General features: G+C 43.7%; 1 protein-coding gene across 7 annotated transcripts in view; it reads left to right on the top strand.

The window, feature by feature from the left end:
- The window catches only part of KIF1B (kinesin family member 1B), a 177,897-nt gene that overhangs the window by 123,920 nt on the left and 31,593 nt on the right, over nt 1–22,384 (top strand). For 4 of the 7 annotated variants that reach the window (XM_066606575.1, XM_066606573.1, XM_066606574.1 and 1 more), the window contains 7 exons: nt 4,946–5,042; nt 7,324–7,472; nt 9,161–9,339; nt 11,671–11,808; nt 12,963–13,211; nt 18,840–18,958; nt 21,193–21,278. In XM_066606575.1, coding sequence (XP_066462672.1) covers nt 4,946–5,042; nt 7,324–7,472; nt 9,161–9,339; nt 11,671–11,808; nt 12,963–13,211; nt 18,840–18,958; nt 21,193–21,278 — 1,017 coding nt within the window. The remainder of the gene's footprint in view (nt 1–4,945; nt 5,043–7,323; nt 7,473–9,160; nt 9,340–11,670; nt 11,809–12,962; nt 13,212–18,839; nt 18,959–21,192; nt 21,279–22,384) is intronic. The other 3 variants (XM_066606579.1, XM_066606578.1, XM_066606577.1) reach the window with 1 other exon arrangement.

The raw sequence follows: 22,384 nt of genomic DNA, 5'->3' as shown, positions 1-22,384 counted from the left end.
CAAACATACTTTTTCCAACCCTCCTCTCCACTAATGTGGCTCCACGTTGCCATCTAGTGCCTGACATGAGAATACATGTCCTTGTCTCAAGCAAGCGTACTCAACTAAAGCCCTTCCTTTAATTAACGTTGTCTCTTTAGCCTACAGATACAACCATCTGCACATTTGTGGTGTTTCTACAGAATTCTTTCTTGTTTTTCTGTTTGCTGTTGAAAAGAAATGAATTGTTACCTGAAAACCATTATATGTCTATTTCTAGTTTTGAGTACTTAACCTTTTATATGCCAATGTTCCCAAATGGGATCATTACTTTTCAGGTTTTTTTGTGGGCTAAATTTAAAAAATTCAGCCACTTTTTGGGGAAAAAAATGGCCTGTAAAACATTTATGTTTTTTAAGTTGGGTGTTGATCAGATTTGCACCATTACATTCCCCCCCCCCCCCCCCAACACACTGTGCCCTGATCAAATGAATGTACAGTGCAAGTGTAGCAGATTGACATTGTTCATTATTCAGATTAATTGGGTGACCATGTGTTAATTAATGAAGCTTATTGCTGCATAATGTTGTGGCAAGTTAGCCTACCTGCTGACAGTTTCCCATTTTTAGTTTCTAAATTACTATAAAACTGTCAACAGAAAAATAAGTGAAAATAACAAAAACCTAATGAAGATGCATTACAAAGATGGCAGATTTACCATTTGTTGTGAAAAAATAAAGAAAGTTAGAATAACTTAAAGGGGGTTTCCTATTGGAAACTATTTGAAATCCTATTTTTAGGATAGGCTATGAACAGTAGATTGATGGGGGTCTGCTGCCTTAGAACCCCGCTGCACAACTGTTTGCTGGGCTGCTGCATTCATGCACTGAGCCGATTTCTGCAGACAGCTGCATTCACGCTGCAGTGGCCAGGCTTGGTATTACATGCAGCGTTTCTATTCACTTCAGTTGGAACTTTGCATGTAATACTAAGCCTCACCACTGCAGTGACAATGAAGCTGTCTGCTTCCTGCAGAAATCCGCTCTGTGCACATCGGCCTGGTGAACAGTTGACTGCAGGAATCCCGGGTGGCAGACCTTCGTGGATCAACTACTGATGTTCCTGCTGTCAGTATCCTGTACAAAGCATAAACTTTAATGTAGGACTTTTCTTTGTTCTGTCTGCAAAATCTATATCTTGCATTTTCCATGCATTTTTTTCTACATTTCTCTGCTTTGCACTTCCTGGTTCTTCTTTTCACTCGGTCACCATAGTAACAGGCTTTTAAAAATGCATCGTATTTGCATGCAATTGGGATACAATTTTTTTTTTTTTTCTTTCACACTTCATTAGAAAACAATGGGCGATTTCTTGCAGGAGAATGGCATTAAAAAAAATAGGACATGCAACGATTTTTTTCTTACTCTGACTATTAGTCCAAGAAAAAATTGCTTGTGGGAAAAAAATGAATGTTTTTTTTTTTTCCCCCCATGCAAGTTATGTACATCTTAGAATCAGATAGAACTTGCAGAGGAAAATTGCCTTTGTTAATCCAGCCTCAGTGTAATATCCCATACAGTAACCGAAGAATGAATAAACCGTATGCTGCCTGTAGTTCCTCTCCATAACTCTTCGGACACATGGTATTATCGGTACCACCTGAACCAGCTGTTAGCTTTTTGTATCAGGTCCACAAATGCGCAGTAAAATGTGGCCTCCAAGGTCATGCAGTCATTTGATATTGTTTTTAGACCAACCTGCAGGGGAATTTGCACCATCAATTTTTTTTTTTTCTTTCTCGTCAAATTTTTCATAATTTGTAACTTGCAACATGCAAAAAGAAAAAAAAATCTTGTGCTAGTTGTCTTCTGCATCCACAGTGCAAACTGAATGACCTATATCAGGCTGTACAGAACGTGCATGAAAACAATTCATCTTCCACTGGAATATTGCATTGAAGGGGATTTTCGAGAGTTAATAAAAAAAAATTCTAGGCAGGGAATGAGTCTAAATAAAATAACTGCAGCTACTTGGAGGTTAGATGTCCCTCCCTCATGCAGTGCAGCCAATCACTGGCTTCAGCAGTCACATCCCTCAGGATCACCACAGAAGTGCTGCAGCTTCTGGAATCGGGGCTCCAACGCTGGACCGGATAGGGGGAGGTATTTGACCGGTAAGTATTGCTTTTTGTTTTAATCGATTACCTGCTAAGAATTTTTTTTTTCTTTTATATTTTGCTCTTATTGTTTGAAACCCCTTAAACCCGTTCATCCTCTGTGATATACGTCACAGCGGTGCAGGTTGGGTGCCAAGCGGACTCTGGAGTCAAGCCCGCTGCATAACCAGCTGCTGCTTGAGACATCGGACATCCGATTCAAACAGCCGTGATTGGAACTAGGTAATGACAGCTTACCTGTACCATCAGCCAAAAAAGGTGCCCTCTCCCCATCGGGCCCGCCTGTGATATGATCGTGGCTGCCGATGATTGCCATGGTAGCCCTTGGCCCAGTGAAGGCTTTGAGAGGTGCTTATGATATTTAACCCTGTTAAGCCCTTCCTGTGGCATGCCTTAAAAGGTATGTGTCATCAGAAAAAAAAATCCTACTATATAAATCACAGTTTTGTTTTAAACATATTTTTTAAATTTTTTTAAATTTTCATTTACAATGTAGGTTTTTGAAATTGATCATTAAATCCTGCAGTTTTCCCATTGAGCACAGAGCCTAACAATAGGCTGATGTTACCTTTTCTGTAGACAGAGCTTTGCAGCGTCATCTCACTAATGTCACAGGCCAGATTACACTGAAAGGTAACCCCTATATATAGATGGCACAGCATTCACCATTCACAATAGGTATAAGCTGTGACTATCTGCACAGACCACAGAGCAAGCCTAGAACAGACTCCCATATACGTCAATAGGTCCCTACCTGTCCATTGTGTGATTGACCTGTGAAGCTGCTGTAAAGCGCCATATATACTCGAGTATAAGCCTAGTTTTTCAGTACATTTTTTATGCTGAAAAAGCCCCCTTCGGCTTACACTCGAGTGAGGTAAAAAAAAACAAAAAAAAACCTGCAATACTCACCTCCCAAGCCTGGGTCTGTATCCCTGGCGCAATGGTCCCCCCGGTGGTGCGGCAAGCTGTTTCTCCTCACTGTCATCTCCCTGCTCAGCTTTGAATTCCCCCGCCGTCAGTGCTGTGTAGGTAAGCGCTGTGATTGGATCAAGGGCCAGCCAATCACTGAATGGCTGTGATTGGTTTATCGAGCGTCGGCTCCAATCACAGCGCTTACTTACACAGCACTGACGGCAGGGTAATTCAAAGCCGAGCAGGGAGATGGCAGCAGGGAGAATTCTCAAGCAGTTTGCCGCACCACCGGGGACACAGATGCCGGCTGGTAGGTGAATATTGCATTTTTTCTTTACCTAGTATATACTCGAGTATAGCTCGGCTTATACTTGAGTCAATAAGCTTTACCATTTTTTTTTCTGGTAAAACTTATTAACTCGACTTATACTTGGGTCGGCTAATATTCGAGTATATATGGTATAACTCTTCCTCTATTGTGTGAATGGCCCATGAGGCTGTTGTAAAGCATATCTCTTTCAGTTCATTGTGTGAATGGCCCATGAAGCTGCTGTAAAGTACAGCTCTTCCTGTCCATTGTGTGAATGGCCGGTGAAGCTGCTGTAAAGTATATCTCTTCCTGTTCATTGTGTAAATGAAGCTGCTGTAAAGTATAACTCTTCCCCTTCATTGTGTGAATGGCCCATGAACCTGCTGTAAAGTATATCTCTTCCTGTTCATTGTGTAAATGAAGCTGCTGTAAAGCATATCTCTTTCAGTTCATTGTGTGAATGGCCCATGAAGCTGCTGTAAAGCATATCTTCTAAATGGCCTAAATTGCTGTTAAATGCAGCCCCGATAAGATGGCAGCCCCAATAGTCCTGTATAGACAACAGAATAAACAATTCTACAATCAGAAAATAAAGATTTGAAAAATAGAATACACATCTCTATCTAGTTTTAATTAATAAAGAAAATGGTGATGCTATAGTCCCTTTAATGGGTGGACCTTAAAAATACAATAAAGCAGTCAAACAATTGCAATTTCAAGTCTTTCATAAGCGGACTAAAATTGTCACATAAAGGTTTCTAAAAATAAAAGCCTTTTCCTATTTTTACACAATACAGACTAAACAAACATTTTTGCCATTGTGTCCGAAAAAGCTCAACCAGTCTAAGTTATGTTATTTATCCCACATGGTGCGCACTGTAAAGGTCAGAACTGTATAAAACTTGAATAAAAAGTGATTAAAGAATCATATGTACAAACATGTTTGCAATACAAACTACAGCTTGCCTCTAAAGTTCTGTGAACTCAAATGGTGATCTCTCCTGGCATCAGCAGACTGCACTGCCTTGTAAAGGCACCGTACTGCTGCACATAATGCCTTTGGGTCTGGGATGAGGAGTTTGCGGGGCTCCGGTGCCTCTTTACAGGACCCAGGGCACGGCTTTACATTTACAGTCCATCTGAAACATATTGGCTTGTAGTTGTAAATAATTGGACCCTCTCTATATAGATAGCGGGTGTTTATGGGACACCACAAGTATCCTAATCCCTGGCTGATTCCTCGTGTTAGATCAGCATCAGCACTGCTTTGAACTCTTCAGTACTATGACATAAGGGCTTACAGGATAAAGGCATTAACCTCTCCGTGCCCTGTCTCCTCTGCGTCCTTCCTAGTGAGGACATGGTATACACGGTGTTTGGCTTATGAAAGTTCATTCTGTTTACCCAGAAATTAGAATTTTCTTGATTCTTATCTTCTCTCCCATTTATATATATTTCCTGCTACTTTACATATTCTACAGCGTTGTCACCCTTCACTCAGCCTCTATTCCCAACACACATCTTCTTTCCCACCTCTCCTATACGACCTGTCTCTCCATCCATAGGATTATGAAAGCAAACTGCTGGCCCTTCAGAAGCAAGTGGAGACCCGGTCACTGACGGCTGAGACCACCGAAGAAGAGGATGAAGAAGAGGAGGAGGGTAAGAGTCTTTGGTGTCTTCAGTCTGGCAGGACAACAGAGTGGGTGGCACGGCATTGTCCCACCACCTCTACAGCCCATTGGAGGGACTGGGACTGAGCTGTTGTACCAGGCACAGCCATCTGTATGTATGGTGCTGTGTGTTCTTAAAGAATGAAGGAATGTCTTGCTGGAGCCTTGCAGACCCTTCAATTTGCTGATCGGCTAGAGTCCAAAGAGTTGGACTTCCAGCCATCAAACATTGACTGCCTCTGCACAGGAGGTGCAGAAGTTACTGTCAAATCCAGATCCCTAACTCAAGAACATCCATAGGTCCCCAATTGCATTAACACCTTCCCGTCCCATGATGTACGCCATGGATGGGGTGCGATTCCGGCAAAATGGCGTATATTTGCTACATGGAGATGATGTGAGTTCAGAAGCTAAAGGCGTGCCATCCGCAGTGGGAGCTGGCTGTGAGTGACAGCCAGAGTCCTGCAGCAATGTCTGCCTTAGAACTTCGCTGCTCTGCTGTTTGCTGGGCTGCTGCATTCAGAGAGAACACAAATCCTCGCTGTTAACCCCATTATTGATCAATCAGTTTTATGGAGAAATTTTTCAGATAAAATAAACATGTCAAGAAGGTCACACAGGACCTTGTGAAAAGAAAATTAACCCTTAATGTAATTACACAAAATAGAATAATTCGGGCCAACAACTATTACCTCTCACTCCTAACTTTTATGGTATCTAATATCCTCGGATGAGGATATAGATTTATTACCTCAGGTAGTACTTGGCCCCATTGAAATCAATAGGAGAAGATCGCGAAGCAGGCTGGAAGCCTATAGCCACTAACTAGATGCCTGTATTATCCAATGGAAGTTGCATAAAACTGTATGTGGAAAGCTCCCCCTAGTGGTGGCTGTAGGCAGCCATAACTTTAGCACTGAGCTCTATGGCAGTGTGAGGGGGTTTGGAGTTTTTTTTTTGTATCAGAGCTAATAGAGCTTTCACCCAGTTAAAGGGAATCGGTTACTTTGAGCCCTAGAAGCTAAACCTGTGGTCCCACACTTCTGTAGCTTACCTCCTGAATCTGAAGATTTACGTTTTAGGCTGCTTTCACACGGGTGATAAAATCGATGCGACATCGCTACAAATCACATGTTTGTGAAGCCCGTGGTTTCCAATGGGTTCCCTCACGGTTGCGATGTTTTGTAGGCTGCTACATTGCGAGAGAAAAAAAAATCGCAGAATTCTGAATATTGCCATGATTTGCAATTTTTTTGCAGCCCATGTTTCCCTATGAAACCTTCCTTTTTGTTGCATCGCATAAAAATGTGGTTTTTGTGAAGTGCAATGCAACTTTTACAGTAAGAACTCCTATTGTTTGTCCCTAAAATAAGCCCTAACTGCATTAAAAAACAATACATTACCTAACAGGCGCTGTCCGCTCTGCCGCACTGTTCTTCCAGCAGTTCCGCCGCACTTGCTTGTAGTTTTCAGCCGACGCTTCCTGGTCAGGGGGTTCATCAATCTTGCCTGCATGAAGCACTGGCTCTGATTGGTTCATCAAGCACTGCAGTGATTTGGCTGAACTGCGGCGCTCGAGAAATAATCATAGCCATTCAATGCAGCTAGGGCTTATTTTCAGGGTAGGGCTTATATTTCAAGCTCCTCTCATCCCCTCCTTGAAAATACTGGCAAAAGGGTGCTACAAAGTCGCCCGACTTTGTAGCGCCACACAATCGCGATATCGCCATGACGAACTGCAGTGATTTTTTTTTTCTCGCAGCGATATCGCCATCGCCTGTGTGAAAGAGGCCGCATACTGGCCTCCCCCGACTTGTCTACACTCGAACCAGCTGCTGAATGTATCGTGCGCACTACATAGGCAAGCGTAATGGAAGGGGAAGAACGCTTCGCATGCTTCACTGCATGCAGTGGCGGGTTTGAGTGCTGACATCAGGGGAACAGTGGGGAAGGTAAGTATAAAACTTACATCCCTGGACTCAGCGGGTCAGCTACTCTGAGCCTCTAAGCTTAGCTCATAAGGCCCAAAGTAGCTGACAGAGCCTCCTTAAAGATGCCTTCTGAAATTATTTGAAACGCACTAAAATGAGTTAACCGTTCGTGTGCTGGGTTCACGCAAAAATCAATGAATCTGTTATTTGATAGGGTGACAGTTGGGACAACCACTCATTGGCCGGCTGTCACAGCTTCTGGGTAGCAGCATTGTGCATGCCATACATTTTAAGCGCTTGTAAGGATGGCTGTAACCTGGAACATTTAACTTTTTACAGTTCCGTGGACACAGCATGAATTTGAACTAGCCCAGTGGGCATTTAAGAAGTGGAAGCACCATCAGTTTACATCTCTACGGGACCTGCTCTGGGGAAATGCTGTATACCTAAAAGAAGCCAACGCCATCAGTGTGGAGCTGAAAAAGAAGGTGAGGAGCTCATCTGATCTTTACTAATTTCATTATGCACTTGCATACATCAGGGAGGTAGGAGAAGCAGAGAATTAAAGACCAGAAGGGACCTGAATGCTAAAAACTATGCGGTGACCTGTGTGGTGCTAAGAAAATTCTATAAGGGTGTGTCCACACGTTATTCATTTGCTGCCTATTTGGTCACGTATTTTGGTTCAGATCTGCAGCAGATTTCACCCTTCAACCCATTAATGCTTTAATCCCAGACGATAGTAAAAATACAACGCGGGATTAAAGGCCCTGATCTGCAATCAATCAGAAGCAGGTCGGGTTGTCAGCTGTTAGTCACAGCTGATAACCTGGAGGAGAAGGCAGGAGTGGTTTTCAGCCACTTCTGCTTTTTTTTTCCTTAGTACAAAGTGTTCAATGAGCGCTATGTACTAAGAAGTGGAAGGTTAACTTCCACTACGTGACCCGGCGGTCACGTTTCCTGGCACAGCAGAGCTGCAGGGTCCTAGCAGACTTCGATCAGCTCTGCCAGTGACTTTTGTCACTTCAGGGGATGTTTCTCCCTGTAACTGGGGCTCCTATGGATGCCCTAGCTACAGTGGAAAAGTGTCAAATAAAAAAAAAAAATGCGACTGTCCCCCAGAGGTCTTATATGATGTCAAAGGGGACATAGATGGTAAAAGAAATTACATAAATAAGTAAAAAAAAAAAAGACAGAAAATAAAAATATACACATAAAAAGGAAATAACCCAAAGCCGACTCCAACCAAAAACATTGCCGTATGCGCCATGTAATCTGAAACCATACATATTCTATATCAAAACGTCTGAAACAAAAGGAGGAACCTTCCCATACTATTCCCAAAATAATTTTTTTAGCTTTTTATCCCCAATCAAACTAAAAGCTGGAAAAAAAACAGGGAAAAATATATTAAAAAGATATCCCTATATGTCACAAAAAAATGCAGGAAAACTAATTTACACGGGTGAGATGGTATCGGCAGGAGAAAATCACAGCGATATCGTTGTGTCGTCTTGCGGCAATACCGCGATTTTGTAGCATCACATGCAATGATTTTTGGGTTAATCTTGAAATATAAGCCCTACCCCGAAAATAAGCTGCAACTAAAGGAAAAAAAATTAAAGTATGCATTACCTCTACCGCACTGTTCGGGGCGCCGCCGTTTCTCCACGGGTCTCGGCGCTGTTTCTCTTCTTTATCTTCTGGCCAGGGATTGAAAAATCCCTGCCTCCTTGAAGCGCTGGCTGAGATTGGCTGACGCTTAGCCAATCACAGCCAGCGCTTCCAGGAAGCAGGGATTTTTCAAACTCCGGCCAGAAGATGAAGAAGAGAAACTGTGTCGGCACCCAGGGAGAAGTGGCGGTGGAGAGCGTTTCTAAGGTGATGTATATGGCTTTTTTTTTTCTGCAGCCAGGGCTTAGATTTGGTTTTGACACAAGGGAAGGGGAAAGACAGCTCAGGTGGTAGCGTACATCGGCCGGACGTGAAACCGGCGGCCGATTTACGCTCCTGTGTCTAAGCCCTGAGGATGGTGCTTTTTCTTCCATGCAGCACTTTGGCTGGTAGGATATGCAGCGTGTTATAGTCTCCCAGCAGCTGCAGAGCCACAAGTTTCAAGCCAATGATCTAGTCTGGTTCTGTTCTGTAACCATTTTATATCCTGTCTTCTCGTTAGGTGCAATTCCAGTTTGTGCTGCTGACAGACACCCTGTACTCTCCTCTTCCGCCCGAGCTACTTCCTCCCGACTCTGAGAAAATAGCTGAAGATCAACCCTTTCCTCGTACAGTGGTGGCTGTAGAAGTGCAGGACTTGAAAAATGGCGCTACGCACTACTGGTCACTGGAAAAGCTCAGGCAAGCTACCACAATTCTTATAATACGGTCCAGATTTAGAAAAATTTTGGTTTTTTTCCAGCTAATGATATGCATATCTCCACTGAATGCACATGTTACCATAGGGGTCCATCAACACAAGGTGGAAAAATTTGCTGGCACATTTCACCACGAATGTATGGATTTCGCGGTCTACATTGAAAGGAGGGAAATCCACGGTGAAAGTCCACAGCAAAAAAATGTAAAAATGTGCAATGCCGAACAAATTCCTTGTGAAAAAATCTGCAGCGTATGGATTCAAGATGTTCACGTCTTATCCACGGGGCATTGTACTCTGTAATGTTTCGATGGGCAAATCCACAGCGGGAGAGTAACGGTCCTTTTACGCTGGGCGAATGGCCTGATGTAACGAGCGCTGATCGACACGTCTTGATCAGCCAACTTTCGTTGTCTTTTGCTCGGCTGAGAACCCGCTTAGGGAAACGCACAATTGTTAATTATGTGCAAGACGCACAAAACTCGCACGCATATGAAATCCTTTTGAATGGACTTGAGTGAGGGTTTTTTTTGCTACGGGGAAAAAAAATTGCAGCACGTTCTATTTTTCTGTGTTCCCTTGGAGCGCCTCACCCATTGTTTTCAATGGGACCTTTTAAAAACATCACACGCCATGCGATGTTCATGCAGTCTAAGGCCTCCCTCACACAAGCATTTGCAGAAACGCAGCGTTTTTCAATGTTGCGCTTACTGCAGATTCCGCCTGGTTTCAGCTGCACTGACATGCGTTATGCCAACATTTTGGCTGCGTTTTCAGAGTAAATCAATACTCCCGTAGCAGGTGAAGCCGCCGTCCCCAGCGCCAAGGTCGGCACCTTGTGAAGTCGGCAGATTGCTGTGGTTGGCTGAGTGACAGCCGGCTGAGCCAATCGGAGCCAGCACTGGATGCGTCCAATCACAGCCATTCAATGAATGTCTGGGATTGGACGCATCCAGCGCTGGCTCTGATTGGCTCAGCCAGCTGTCAATCAGCCGACTCAGCCAATCAGGGCAATATCTCACTGGATTTAGAATCTCCGTTACCAGCAAAAGTTCCTCTGAAGGCTGACCAGTCCAGAGAGTGCCGCCAGGGACAGCGACATCACCTGCAATGTGAGTATTGAATTATTATTTTTTTTTATTTAACTCCAGCAGTGTAGCTAGGGCGTTTAGCGTTGCCAAAAGCGCGGTACCAAGTTGTGCCCTGTTTTCGGCAGCACTGAAACCGCTGCCCATTTATTTCAATGGGCAACACAGGGCTGAAAACGTCCAAAAATAGAACATGCAACGCTGATCAAATTTCACAGAAGTGATGCGAGACGTTTTTGCCTGAAAATCGCCTCTCATGCGCTGCCCAGAGTGACATCAGACAGAGTTTCTGGGCCCAATGTCACGCTTGCCTGTGTGCAGTCAGCCTAAGTGCCACACATTTAGGCCGCATGCACACAGGCGGGTCAGATTCTGCATGTGGGAGCCGACCTTGTGCCCGGCCAGCATCCACGCGTACCTGGCATATCTAGAGCTTTTTTGTACTGCAGATGGTTCGCAGAGCTCGCCGTCGGACATGCGCAGTACAATTTAGTTTTTGTTTTCAAACTCCTGCTTTTCCCGTGAAATCCGTGACCCGTCTGCAATGTCAATTGTGGATGGGTTGGACGGCTTCCATAGACTTCAATGGAAGCCGTCCGTGTGGGAACCGCAGGAAAATAAGGGCATGCTGTGATTTCTCATCCGCAAGCGGAAACTGCAGTTGGTTTCGGCTCATGTGCATGAAGAATCCTTTTTCCATAGCATGCTATGGGGGGTTATCGCTCCAGAACCCGGAGGTGGACACCCACTGCGGATTATGCAGCAAAACTCCTGTGTGCATGAGGCCTTAGTACAATCTCATTTTGCTTTCTGTGAGTAAACGCGATCATGTGATCACAGAAGTAGTACAGCGCATTAGAATACGGGGCTGACGATGCTCTTAACAAGCCGGCCGCACACCTGCGAACACCACCAGTCTACAAACATAAACATTCATGATTGCCTTCATTCACTTACAGCAAACGGAGAACTTAAACATTTTGCAGAATACATTTAGGCCGAGGACGCACCGTCTGCTGGCCACGTACTACCAAACCGCATGCACCCACGGTGGTCAATCGCTGCATGAGTTTGCAGGTAAATGATGCCACCGTGGCAGTGTAAATGGACGTGGTTTGGCGGCAGGACTGTTTCTTCAGCATTCGATCATAGAAATAACTTTAATCAGCGGTTCCAATCCCACTTGTTGGTGTTTCTAACGTTTCATTTCTTACACCTTTCACATAGGTTGCGTCTGGAGCAAATGCGAGAGATGTACGACCGAGCAGGAGAAATGGCATCAAACGTCCAGGATGAACCTGACTCGGTACTAAGTGGCGGTGACCCCTTCTACGATCGATTCCACTGGTTCAAGCTGGTCGGCAGGTAGGTTCATCTTCCCATCTAAGCTTCGTACTATTGAACTTGTCAACCTTGTTTTATAGGGTGGTTCACCAGGCTGCCGCTGTTCATACGTGATGATGTCATAGCGAGGACTGCGTTTTTTCTCTTTGACATTGTATTAATCCTTGTTTTGTTACTTTTGGGATGATTGATGTGTCAGTGACCTTACTGCAGGGTATTTGCTCTGTATGCAGACTCTGCTACACAAGACCATACATACAGATCTTCTAGTGTGCGGGGACATAAAATCTATAAAGGAACTGAAATTAGACGATTGCAGTAAATCATTTTACGCACCGTATGGCTACCATTGTTTTGTAAAGGAGATGTACCAGAAGAAAATAGGACTTCTAGTGCATAAGGGTGTTAGGACATCCTAACCGCTACGGACCTCCTCTGAGCCTCAACTTATGGTTGCTCACTTGGGCCAGCCCTGTGTCGCCAGATACATTTTTGTTAAGGGTCATGGGAGCTGAATCTCTGCTGATCAGCTGGTCTTTGCTATGGCTATAAGGCGCTATTACATGGGCGCCAGTGATGCGATTTTAGCGCTAATTGCCAGGCTACACCTGAACTTGAAAGCTGAGCCCGGCAATTGGCTCTAAATCAGAAATAATATGTTAAAGTAATTGTTCACATCTTCATTTATAATATCATTTTCTTCTGGTGGGTCCCGGCGTACAGAAAATTACGGTGGTGATACATATGACGGCTGGTCATGTCCTAGCCACATACACAATACTTGTTTTTGTCATGGGCAGCACCACTGTTTACCACTTATACCCGCCCTGGCTCTTGGTGTCCTCATTGTACAACTATCAGCTCTTGCTACTTTTTTGCACATCTGAATAAAGTTGTTTTTAAAGTTTTTTTTTTTTTTTTCTAATGAACAAGTCTACTGTGCGTTTCTTGCACACAATCCCCCATATTTAATTTATTTAATTTTTTTTTTGCACCTTGCTTGTCCCTTATTTGCTCTCTTTGCTGATCCCCTCTCCCCCTGGTCTTGCTCCCCTGCCATGTTGATTTATGCTTTGTTTTACCGGTGGTCTATGGAGTTCTAATACCCGCCGCCCTCCTCCTTTCCTCCTGTGCCTTTGGGTTATGATAACAAATGTTCCATTGCAAATGTTTAGTTCTCCCATATTCCACGGCTGCGTCAACGAGCGGCTGGCAGACCGCACCCCATCCCCCACCTTTTCGACAGCCGACTCCGACATCACCGAACTGGCAGACGAGCAGCAGGACCAGATGGAAGATTTCGATGATGAGCCATTTGTGGACGACACCGGCTCAGATGTGGGGAATGAGGAAGGATCTGATCTCTTCAGCGATGGGCACGACCCGTTTTATGACCGGTCCCCTTGGTTCATTTTAGTGGGAAGGTTGGTGAGGTTGTGCGAGGATTTGGTGGGAAAGGACAAGTTCTTAACATTTAACCCCACATTCAGTATATGAATGTTTTGTTTTTTTCCGATTTCCCTCACTTTACTGCAGTCACAAGACAGTAAAATAGCTGGGTCCATAGAAGAAGTATGAATGTACTATGGGACCAGCAACTGGAGCACCCAAATCTTCCCCTATGACCATTCCTCTCGAAGCCTAGAGACCTCTTACATTGCATACTAGACATATGACTAGTTAATAGAATGGTCAATGACTATAATGGACGATGCTCTCATTGATTTTGTCCTGTAGTTCTGGTAAAGGGAACGTGTCCTCGGTGACAAATGCCATCAAAGTTGAAGTAATGGACACATTTGCACATCCAAATGACTCTTTAAGGTGGCAATTACGGGGCAAAATAGCAAGCGCCGCCGTCAGGAGCCCTTCCTGTTCCATGGTTAATTGGCCGTGCCAATCAGAGGCATGGAGCACGCTAATAGGGGAAGGGCAAAGAGGGAAAACCTGTTCTCTACTCCCTGAATGGCACTTTATATATCATGAATATCCAAAATGTCATAAAATATCATAAATATAATATAAAACAGCCACTACCATTTTGAAAACATGAATATCTCATACTGAATTTAGCCATACACCCTGAGTTTTTTTTGCCCTGGCTCTGCAGTAGGTGAGGTGGGTAAATGTGAGAACTTGTCCTTTTCATGGGTTGTCAGACAAAGGAGTGCTAAGGAAGCGTGACCGGACCATCACCCAATTTTCACTCATTTTTTGTCTTTTATTTTCTTCTACAAAAGGAAAACAAAGCATATTTTATTCTTTTCCTTTTACTTTGTAGTTTGTTTTGTGTTGCCATTACCTGACCAAGCTCGCTGCTAATACTTTGTTCCCTTCCTCTTGTCCCTGGCTGTAGTTGAGGGGTATACCAGATGGAAGAACGAGTAACCCCGATTTTAAGGGCCAGACCTTCTACACCCTTCTTTATTGGCAATTTTGTATCTTAGAACCAGTCTGTTTAGAAGGCTCAGGAAGCAGAATGACTGCCTAGCCTTTGTTTAGGTGAAAAAGTATGCTGTTGGTTTTCTTGTACATGTACAATACAACTATAAGAAAACACCTGAGCAAGAATCAAAAGTAGTATTTATTTCCATATGGTAACACTTGGTGAACCTCTTTTGGCCCTAATGACATCTGATACTCACCATGGCATACTATCTACTAATAACTGATACAGTTCATCTGGTATTTCCCTCCATTCATCTTGCAAGTGTCTGGTGAGTTCTCTTATATTTCCCTACCCAATGTTCAAGTAAGTTCTAAAGATGTTCAGGTCGGGACTCTGCGCTGGTCAGTCCAATCATAAAACATCCATATTCTCAAACTAATGTAAGTTGGATCTGTGACAAGGCTCGTTGTCTTGTTGGAAGTATGGCCGCCCATTCCCAGAGTATCGTCACATTGTCAGCGGCACATTATTGTCTAGAATGTCAGGGTCTACCTCTGTGTTCATGGTTCTTGTCACTACAACCAACAGACTAAGATCATGCCACATAAAACATCCCCAGACCATAAGTTTAAGTAGATTAGGTAGTGCGATTTGTCACTTCATAGAACGTTCTTCCATTACTCAACTGTCCAATGACAACACTCCTTACACCATTGTAGACGGGGCGATGCATCATCTTTGAAAGAGCTCGCCAGACATTTGCAGGGTGAATGGAGGGAAATACCAGCTGAAGCATATCGGACGTTAGTATAAAGTATGCCATGGAGAGTATCCAATGTCATTAGGCCCCAAATTAGCCCCACTAAGTATTAATATATGGAAATAAATACTACTTTTGTTTCTTGCTCAGGCGTCCTGTTGCTTTTGGTAGGATAGTGTAATTCTAACTAGTAGATACTTCTCTACACATATATTTTCTATAGACTTGATGAACTCGGTTTCAGAGGTTTAAGATGATAAAACAATCTAGAGCCCGATACTCACTCCAGATTAGTGATGCTCTAAGCTAGAACCTACTAAGTTCTGTAGACGGCGGTGGGATGAACGTTTCTAGGAATGGGCCACATTTATGAGAATCTAGACTTTGACAATCACTCCCATTACTGTAAATGTGGAAAACTCTTCCCGTTGTTGTAGATCTCTTCCAGAGTGTGTTTTATAATTTTTTATATATTTTTTTATTAAACACGCGTCCTGATACTAATAGGTCGATTGAGGTAAACCTCCTTTCTATGGCCAGCTCCGTATTTATTGGCGAGATGGGAATTTACATAGGACTGCATTGTAAATCTACTGTGTAACTCGGTTATCCTCTTACAAACACATTAACCCCTTCAGTGGCAGGTTTATTATTACCATGTCATGCCTCACATGGCAGGTTTTTAGAAATGAGTCAACAATACAACTTAAAACCCCGTAAGATTTCAGTTGACAGCTCAGTGCTCTGCACATTTCAGCACTAGAGCTGTCCACGGAAATCTTCCAGGGTTTAACTGCATGGTCAGTGCAGCAAGCCCCGGAGATTTTCTGGGCGTGCCACTAAAGGGGTTATGGGTGCGGTCACACATGGTGGATTTTGGTGTGGATCTGCACCAATTCCATTACTTGTGAACACATCCTAAGAAAACACTTAGGCAATGTTCACACAGGACAGTTTTTCTGTAGGGATTTACTGCACAGCGAATCGGTAACAGCGATGTGGATGAGATTTTCAAAATGTCATCTACAGATGCGTTTTTCTTTGGCTTTACTCCTAACACAATGTGATATCACGGTGTGCGGTGTGATCAGGGTTGTTTACGTACACTTTGAATTGCTCACAACGGGTTTTGTTCTTTTAACCTAAGAGAACAACGGCTTTTTAATGGGTTAAGATAACTTTCTGGGCCGTTCTATCACAATTAAGGTAAAATTTGTCAAATTTGCACTAAATCAATTAGGAAAGTGACCTGAGGTGTGGAATTTAAACCCTCTGCATGTCAATTTTAGTAGCACATTACTGCCATATGGAGAGACTGAAATCCACAGCAATAGCAGAAAATATGGAGATAATCTGCAGCAAAATGCACAACAAATCCGTTGAATTTTTAACCCACAGAAAATCTGCACAAATCTGCCCCATATGTAACTACGGCCATAATATGTCGCAAAATACACAACAAAATCGCAACAGTAGCTGTGGATTTTCTTACACATGGAAATGGTGCAGATTTTTTCTGCAGAATATTCGCCTTAGGGCTTTTACCCACTAGCGATATTTTCCCTGCGATGTGACAGCGAAGATAATGAAACCAATCATTTTCAATGGTTTTATACTCATTTGTGATTTTTTTTTTTTTTTCATTCAAGCTTTGCATCGCAGAGAAACAATCTGCAATATCTCTTAGTGTTTTTAATGGGGCCATTGGCAGCAGTTAGTCCCATTCAAAACATAGGGAGAACATCGCTGACTTGTGCCACAGCTGTGGCAGAAGTCCAGCATGCTATCCCATTGCTTTCAATGGAGTCGGCGCTGCTGCTGCCGGCCCCATTGACAGCAGTGGGTTGTCGGCAACCCCCGCAGCATGATTTTCACGGAAGGGCTTGAAATATAAGCCCTTCCGTGAAAAATCATCCCTAAGTGGTGAAAAAATAATTATATACTCCCCTCTCCGCCGCTCAGGCGCGTCCTCTGGCTGGCTCCCCTACACTGCTGTCAAGCTCTTTCAGCAGGTGGGGATTTAAACATCCCCACCTCCTGAAAGGGCTGTGCTGATTGGCTGAGAACTCAGCCAATTACAGGCAGCGCTTAGCCATTCATCGATAAATAAATAAGCGCTGCCTGTAATTGGCTAAAGGCTCAACCAATCAGCACAGCCCTTTCAGGAGGTGGGGATGTTTAAATCCCTGCCCGCTGAAAGAGCTTGACAACAGTGCAGGGGAGCCAGCCGGAGGACGCGACGGAGAGGTGAGTATATAATTTTATATTTTTTTCACCAGCTAGGAATGATTTTCAGGGAAGAGCTCATATTTCAAGCCCTTCCCCGAAAAATCATTCTGCGGGGGCTGCCTATAACTCACTGCTTTCAGTGGGGTCGGCAGCAGCAGCACCGACCCCATTGAAAGCAATGGGATAGCATGCTGGACTTCTGCCACGGATGTGACAGCTGTAGCAGACGATTCCTTCATCCCTGCGGTCCCTGCGGGGATGAAGGAGAGTTCTGCCATAGCTGCCACTATGTTTTAAATGGGGCTAGCGCTGCTGCCGCTGGCCTAATTGGAAAAAATGAGCGATATCGCAGCATTTTTCTTGCGCTGCGAGGCGAGTGTTTTCACTTGCTCTCACAGCGCAAGAAATAAAAACGCTAGTTGGTAAAAGCCCCTATAGGGATTTTCTAGCTGTGGGTTTGCTGCAATGTATCCAGTCGAAACAATCCTTGGCAAGCTGATCCACAGGAGCAGCACGGATCTTCTGATTGTCTAGGCGGATAGCTCTTACCAATAGTGATACATTGTAATAAGACTACAAGACTTCTGCTGCTTTGTTTCACTGCTGCAAAATTTCCTGAACTTGTAATTTAAGAGGCCAAACCTCTTTGTGAGCGTACCGAGGTCAGGGAGTATTTTCAGCCTCTGAATGGAAACCTGCAACATTTCCATTCACTGTCAGTAAGTAGAGATTTTTAAATGGATAAGAATTTAAAAAGTACCTGCACGGAAAAAAAAAACTTTCAGAGCGATATGTCAAAAGGTTTTCATCAGTAGAGGTTCGGGTGCCGAGACCCCTGCTGATATCTGAAACAAGGGGCTGCAGCACTCGCCCACGTGCTGTGCCCATTTGGCTGTCATCATTACCTGACGGCTCCGCTCGGCTCATGAGAGAAGCCAGCTGAAGGGGCACGGCACTCTGTGGGCGCTGCAGCCCCTTCTTTAGGCCGCTTTGACACCGAAATCATGTGCAGTTTGTGCGTTGCGAGACACACAAACTTGTCAAAAGTTTTTTAAAAGTGCGGATATTCTTTAATCACAAAGTATTTTAGAAAGCTGCAGAACTTTTCATTCTGCAATCATGGGGATTATTGAAAGCGGGTTATTTGCATCCTCTTCCATGCCTATTCACATGGTAATCCATCACCGATCTAAACTGCAGCCTTCTGCCCCCCTCTACCTCTGGACACCCCTCCATCCAAGAGACATCTGAGGTCTGGAACACAATAGGTTTTTTTTGTTTTGTTTTTTTTAATCTTGAGATTTTCTTTGCAGCTCCTTTAATTCACTTCATATTTTGTGTTTGTAGTGTGATTATAACATGGCTTATTAATCCTGTTTTATGCTTTTTGGTTCTGATTACATATGTTCATTTTTAGTTTGGTTTCTTTTCGTTCTGCTCCCTATAACCCCCACCAGCTGAGTAGATGAGCGTGGATTGATGGTGTATGATAGTGACCGCCAATGTCTAGTAATGGCGTCCATCATACAGTGCTGTCTGTATTACATCTGTCACTCATAATACGTGGGTGGATGCAACGTGTTCTGAGATCCTAACCGGTAGACGTGACCGGTGAATAGCGGCTCCTCTGTAATACTGTGTAATATGATTTCCCCCATGTGGTTTCTCTTGCAGAGCATTTGTCTATCTCAGTAATCTGCTTTTCCCAGTCCCCCTCGTCCACCGGGTGGCCATAGTGAGTGAGAAGGGGGATGTCCGAGGGTTTCTGCGTGTTGCCGTGCAAGCAATTGCTGGTAAGTACCGATTGTGTAATTGTTTTTATATCATGCAGACCATCCACAAGCTAATATGAGGGTGCGTTCACATCTAACTGATAAGGTGTGGATTTTGTTGTGATTCTCCAAGAAATTTCACCTTTTCAATTGAATTCACATTCAAGGGGTGAATTTTCTGCAGATCTGCATTAAAAGCCGCAATATAATTTGCATCAAATAGACTGAGTGGACGCACCCTACATGTAAAGGCCAATTTACACGCAAAGACAATCTTGCAAACAATTGAAAGATTGACAGTTTTAGCGATCGTTTTGCATAAAGTGTTAATGGATACGAATTTCCATTAGCACTTTATCAGCTTCATTTGCGTGTAAAAGGGCTTCCATGAGCTGTTTGCAGAGCACAGCAGATTGTCTGAGCTCTGCACACAGCTCCATTGTTCTCACATGTGCTGTCGGCAAAATACAATGTAATCTCTGACTCCCGTGCAAAACACATGTGGTCCCTGTTATCTCTCTCCGGCTGAACGACGGATTTTAAGCTTACCTTAAAATAATCATTCAGCCGAAGAGTGAACGATGGCAGCGTTTACACGCAACGGTTATCACTTATATGCCTTAGTTTGAACGAATTTTGAGCGATAATCGTTGCGTATAAATGGACTTTTGGGTTAAAGCTGCTGACAAAAAGTGATTGAGGCTCATAATAGTGTATCATGGTTCTCTCTTGTAACACGTGTACCTGGGTCAGTTGGACATAATCAAGATATGTTTTCAATGTCAAGATGGATACAAGATTGTTTCCATTCACTGACAGCAAGCAGCAGGCTTGACACTGGGGAGAAATTAAAGCATAAACAATATTAGAAAGTTGCTGAACTTAATTTACATGAAATTGTAAAATCCCTTGGTGATATCTGCCATGCTGGATATGCACAAGTGAAATAATGTTGCGTGTTTATGAGCAAAACCTGCACCACATGCAGAAGGTCCTAGCTGTTCCTGCAGCAGCTGGGATCAGCGGCAACCTGACTGATCGATCTCTTAGATACTGCAGTCGTAGTGACCGCAGGATCTGGGCACTTATACACTGGTTCCCTCTGTCCCTGATGCAGAAGGGTTGTCCTGGCGGTTGGCATCCTCATTAAGGCCCCTAAGCGTGTTCTGTTCTTACGCAAGGTGTAATCCGATGACAGTATGAGGACAAGACATTGTAATACAAGAGTATTGCAGTGAATTGTGTAAGCGATTGCATATTCAGGTTTCACTTAGGGAGTATATATAAAAGTTTAATAAAGTGATTTCTGTCTTTTTACAGCATTGTGAACATCCTAAAAACGAAAGCTGAAAAGTGTTTCACTACATTAAAGGGTATATTAAAGCAACCCTCCTGTTTTGAGAAAAAATTATTTCCCGTGACCGGAGGGGGAAGGGATTATATTACCCGCAGTATTTGTTCTCTGCCATCCTTCCAATCCGCCTGCTCCGGTGTCCTGTTTTTGGCTGTCCAAAAATGGCAGACGCAATCTTCAGACTGCCTAAACCCCACAGGGCATTGGTATTGTTAGACTACCAATGTACTATACCTGCTCTCTGATTGGCCAGGGCTGCTCATGTGATTAGAACAGGCCAGTCATATAGTGGTGCCCAGTATGCGTCAGGTAGTTAGAAAATTGCTGAGGCCATCTTGAATAGCCAGAAATGGGCTAAGAGCTGGTAGATGGGAGGGATGGTAGAGGAGAACAACCTCAAGGCAATGTAACTCTCTCCTGCCCTGAACCAACAACTAATAAAAATGTAACTCGTCCCTTGAAAACAATCTTCTATATAGCTTTGTAGATGGGAAAAATAGAAAATATTATCATTGTTAAAATTTGGGGATGAAAAACGAAAACCACCAAAAAAGCTTCAGTTAAAAGGTTTAAAAGTAGTAATAACTATATACATTTGGTGTTATTGTAATCCTACTGAGTGGCAGAATAAAGTTAGTGTGAACAGTGTAAAGACAAAGGCCAGAAAACACTGCAGAATTGCGGGTCCTTTCATCCTACAAATAACATCATCGCAGACTATGTGGTGCAATTAATTGTCCCATTTAAAAAATACAACTCGTCCCACAAAGAAGACGGGCTTATCGATGGCAAGGGGCCACAGATCTGCCTTCATTGTGGTGGAAACAAAACTTGTCTATCTCTCCATAATTAAACTTCTCATGATATGATTGTTTTATCCACTTTGCTGCCCCCTTCTTAGGTGACGAAGAAGCACCGGATTATGGATCCGGCATCCGACAGTCAGGAACAGCCAAGATCTCGTTTGACAATGACTACTTCTACAAGGTAATTTACCAAAGGAGGGCGAAAGTGTAACAGTGCAGAGTAGGGTTCACCCCTGAGGACGCCATACACGGGTGGAGGACAAGGGTTCTCATTAGAGATGAGCGAACGAACTCGTTTAGGGCGACTTCGCAATCGAGCACCGCTTTTTTCGAGTAACTGACTACTCGGGCGAAAAGATTCGGGGGGCGGCGTGGTGGAGCGGGGGGTAGCAGTGGGGAACAGGGGGGAACTCTCCTCCCCCCCACCCCCCCACTTCCCTCTGCAAACCCCCCCCCCCCCCCCCCACTCACCCCCGGCGCACCCCGAATCTTTTCATCCGCGTAGTCAGTTACTCGAAAAAAGCGGTGCTCGATTTGCGAAATCGCCCTAAACGAGTACGGTCGCTCATCTCTAGTTCTCATGCTTTATTAATGGGAAGCATGGGAGTGCTTTTATACATAATGATAAATCGTTCGCCTTAGCAGATGACGTCACAGTTTGCTCATTCACTCGGGCAGTCAGTTTAGACACAAAGATAAATTGTATTTGGTTGTTTTTTAACAGAATCGTTCAGTTTGTTGTACCCGTGAAGGAGAATGACTGAACAATCTGTGTTTAAGCCAAACAATTAACGGATGAACCAACAATTATTTTCATGCTTGCTAAGCAAACAAATGATCATTCGTCGTTCAGTCGTTCGCTGTGTTTACACTGAACGATTACTTGTTCAAATTGGAACGATCGGTTTAAAAGCACCTAAAGAGAACATGATGGCTTCCCTTTAATAGGTTAGCATGCAATTGCATTGGCATTTTTATGCATACTTCAGAAGAACCCCTCATCTATTCTATAGGCACTAATTATCTTTGGACTGTCCCAAAAATGTGTGCTCCTAGAAGTAAAGGCCCATTTACACAAGCAGATAATCGCTCAAAGGACAGTTTGAGCGACAGCTTTGTGTGATTATTTTACTCAGCTACTTAAAGGCCAATTATATATGATAATGAATCTCCACAATTGTTCTCCACAACCCCCCCCCCCCCCTCCCTGTGGAGAATGACTGATTAAACTGATTGCTAAAATCAAGTGTGCTTGATTTTAACAATCAGCGAAAAGAGCCCGAAATG

This window comes from Eleutherodactylus coqui, chromosome 6 (genome assembly GCF_035609145.1).
Source record: "Eleutherodactylus coqui strain aEleCoq1 chromosome 6, aEleCoq1.hap1, whole genome shotgun sequence".
Taxonomy (NCBI): Eukaryota; Metazoa; Chordata; class Amphibia; order Anura; family Eleutherodactylidae; genus Eleutherodactylus; species Eleutherodactylus coqui.
Note: the sequence above shows the minus strand (reverse complement) of the source record. Positions and strands in the feature narration are given on the sequence as shown.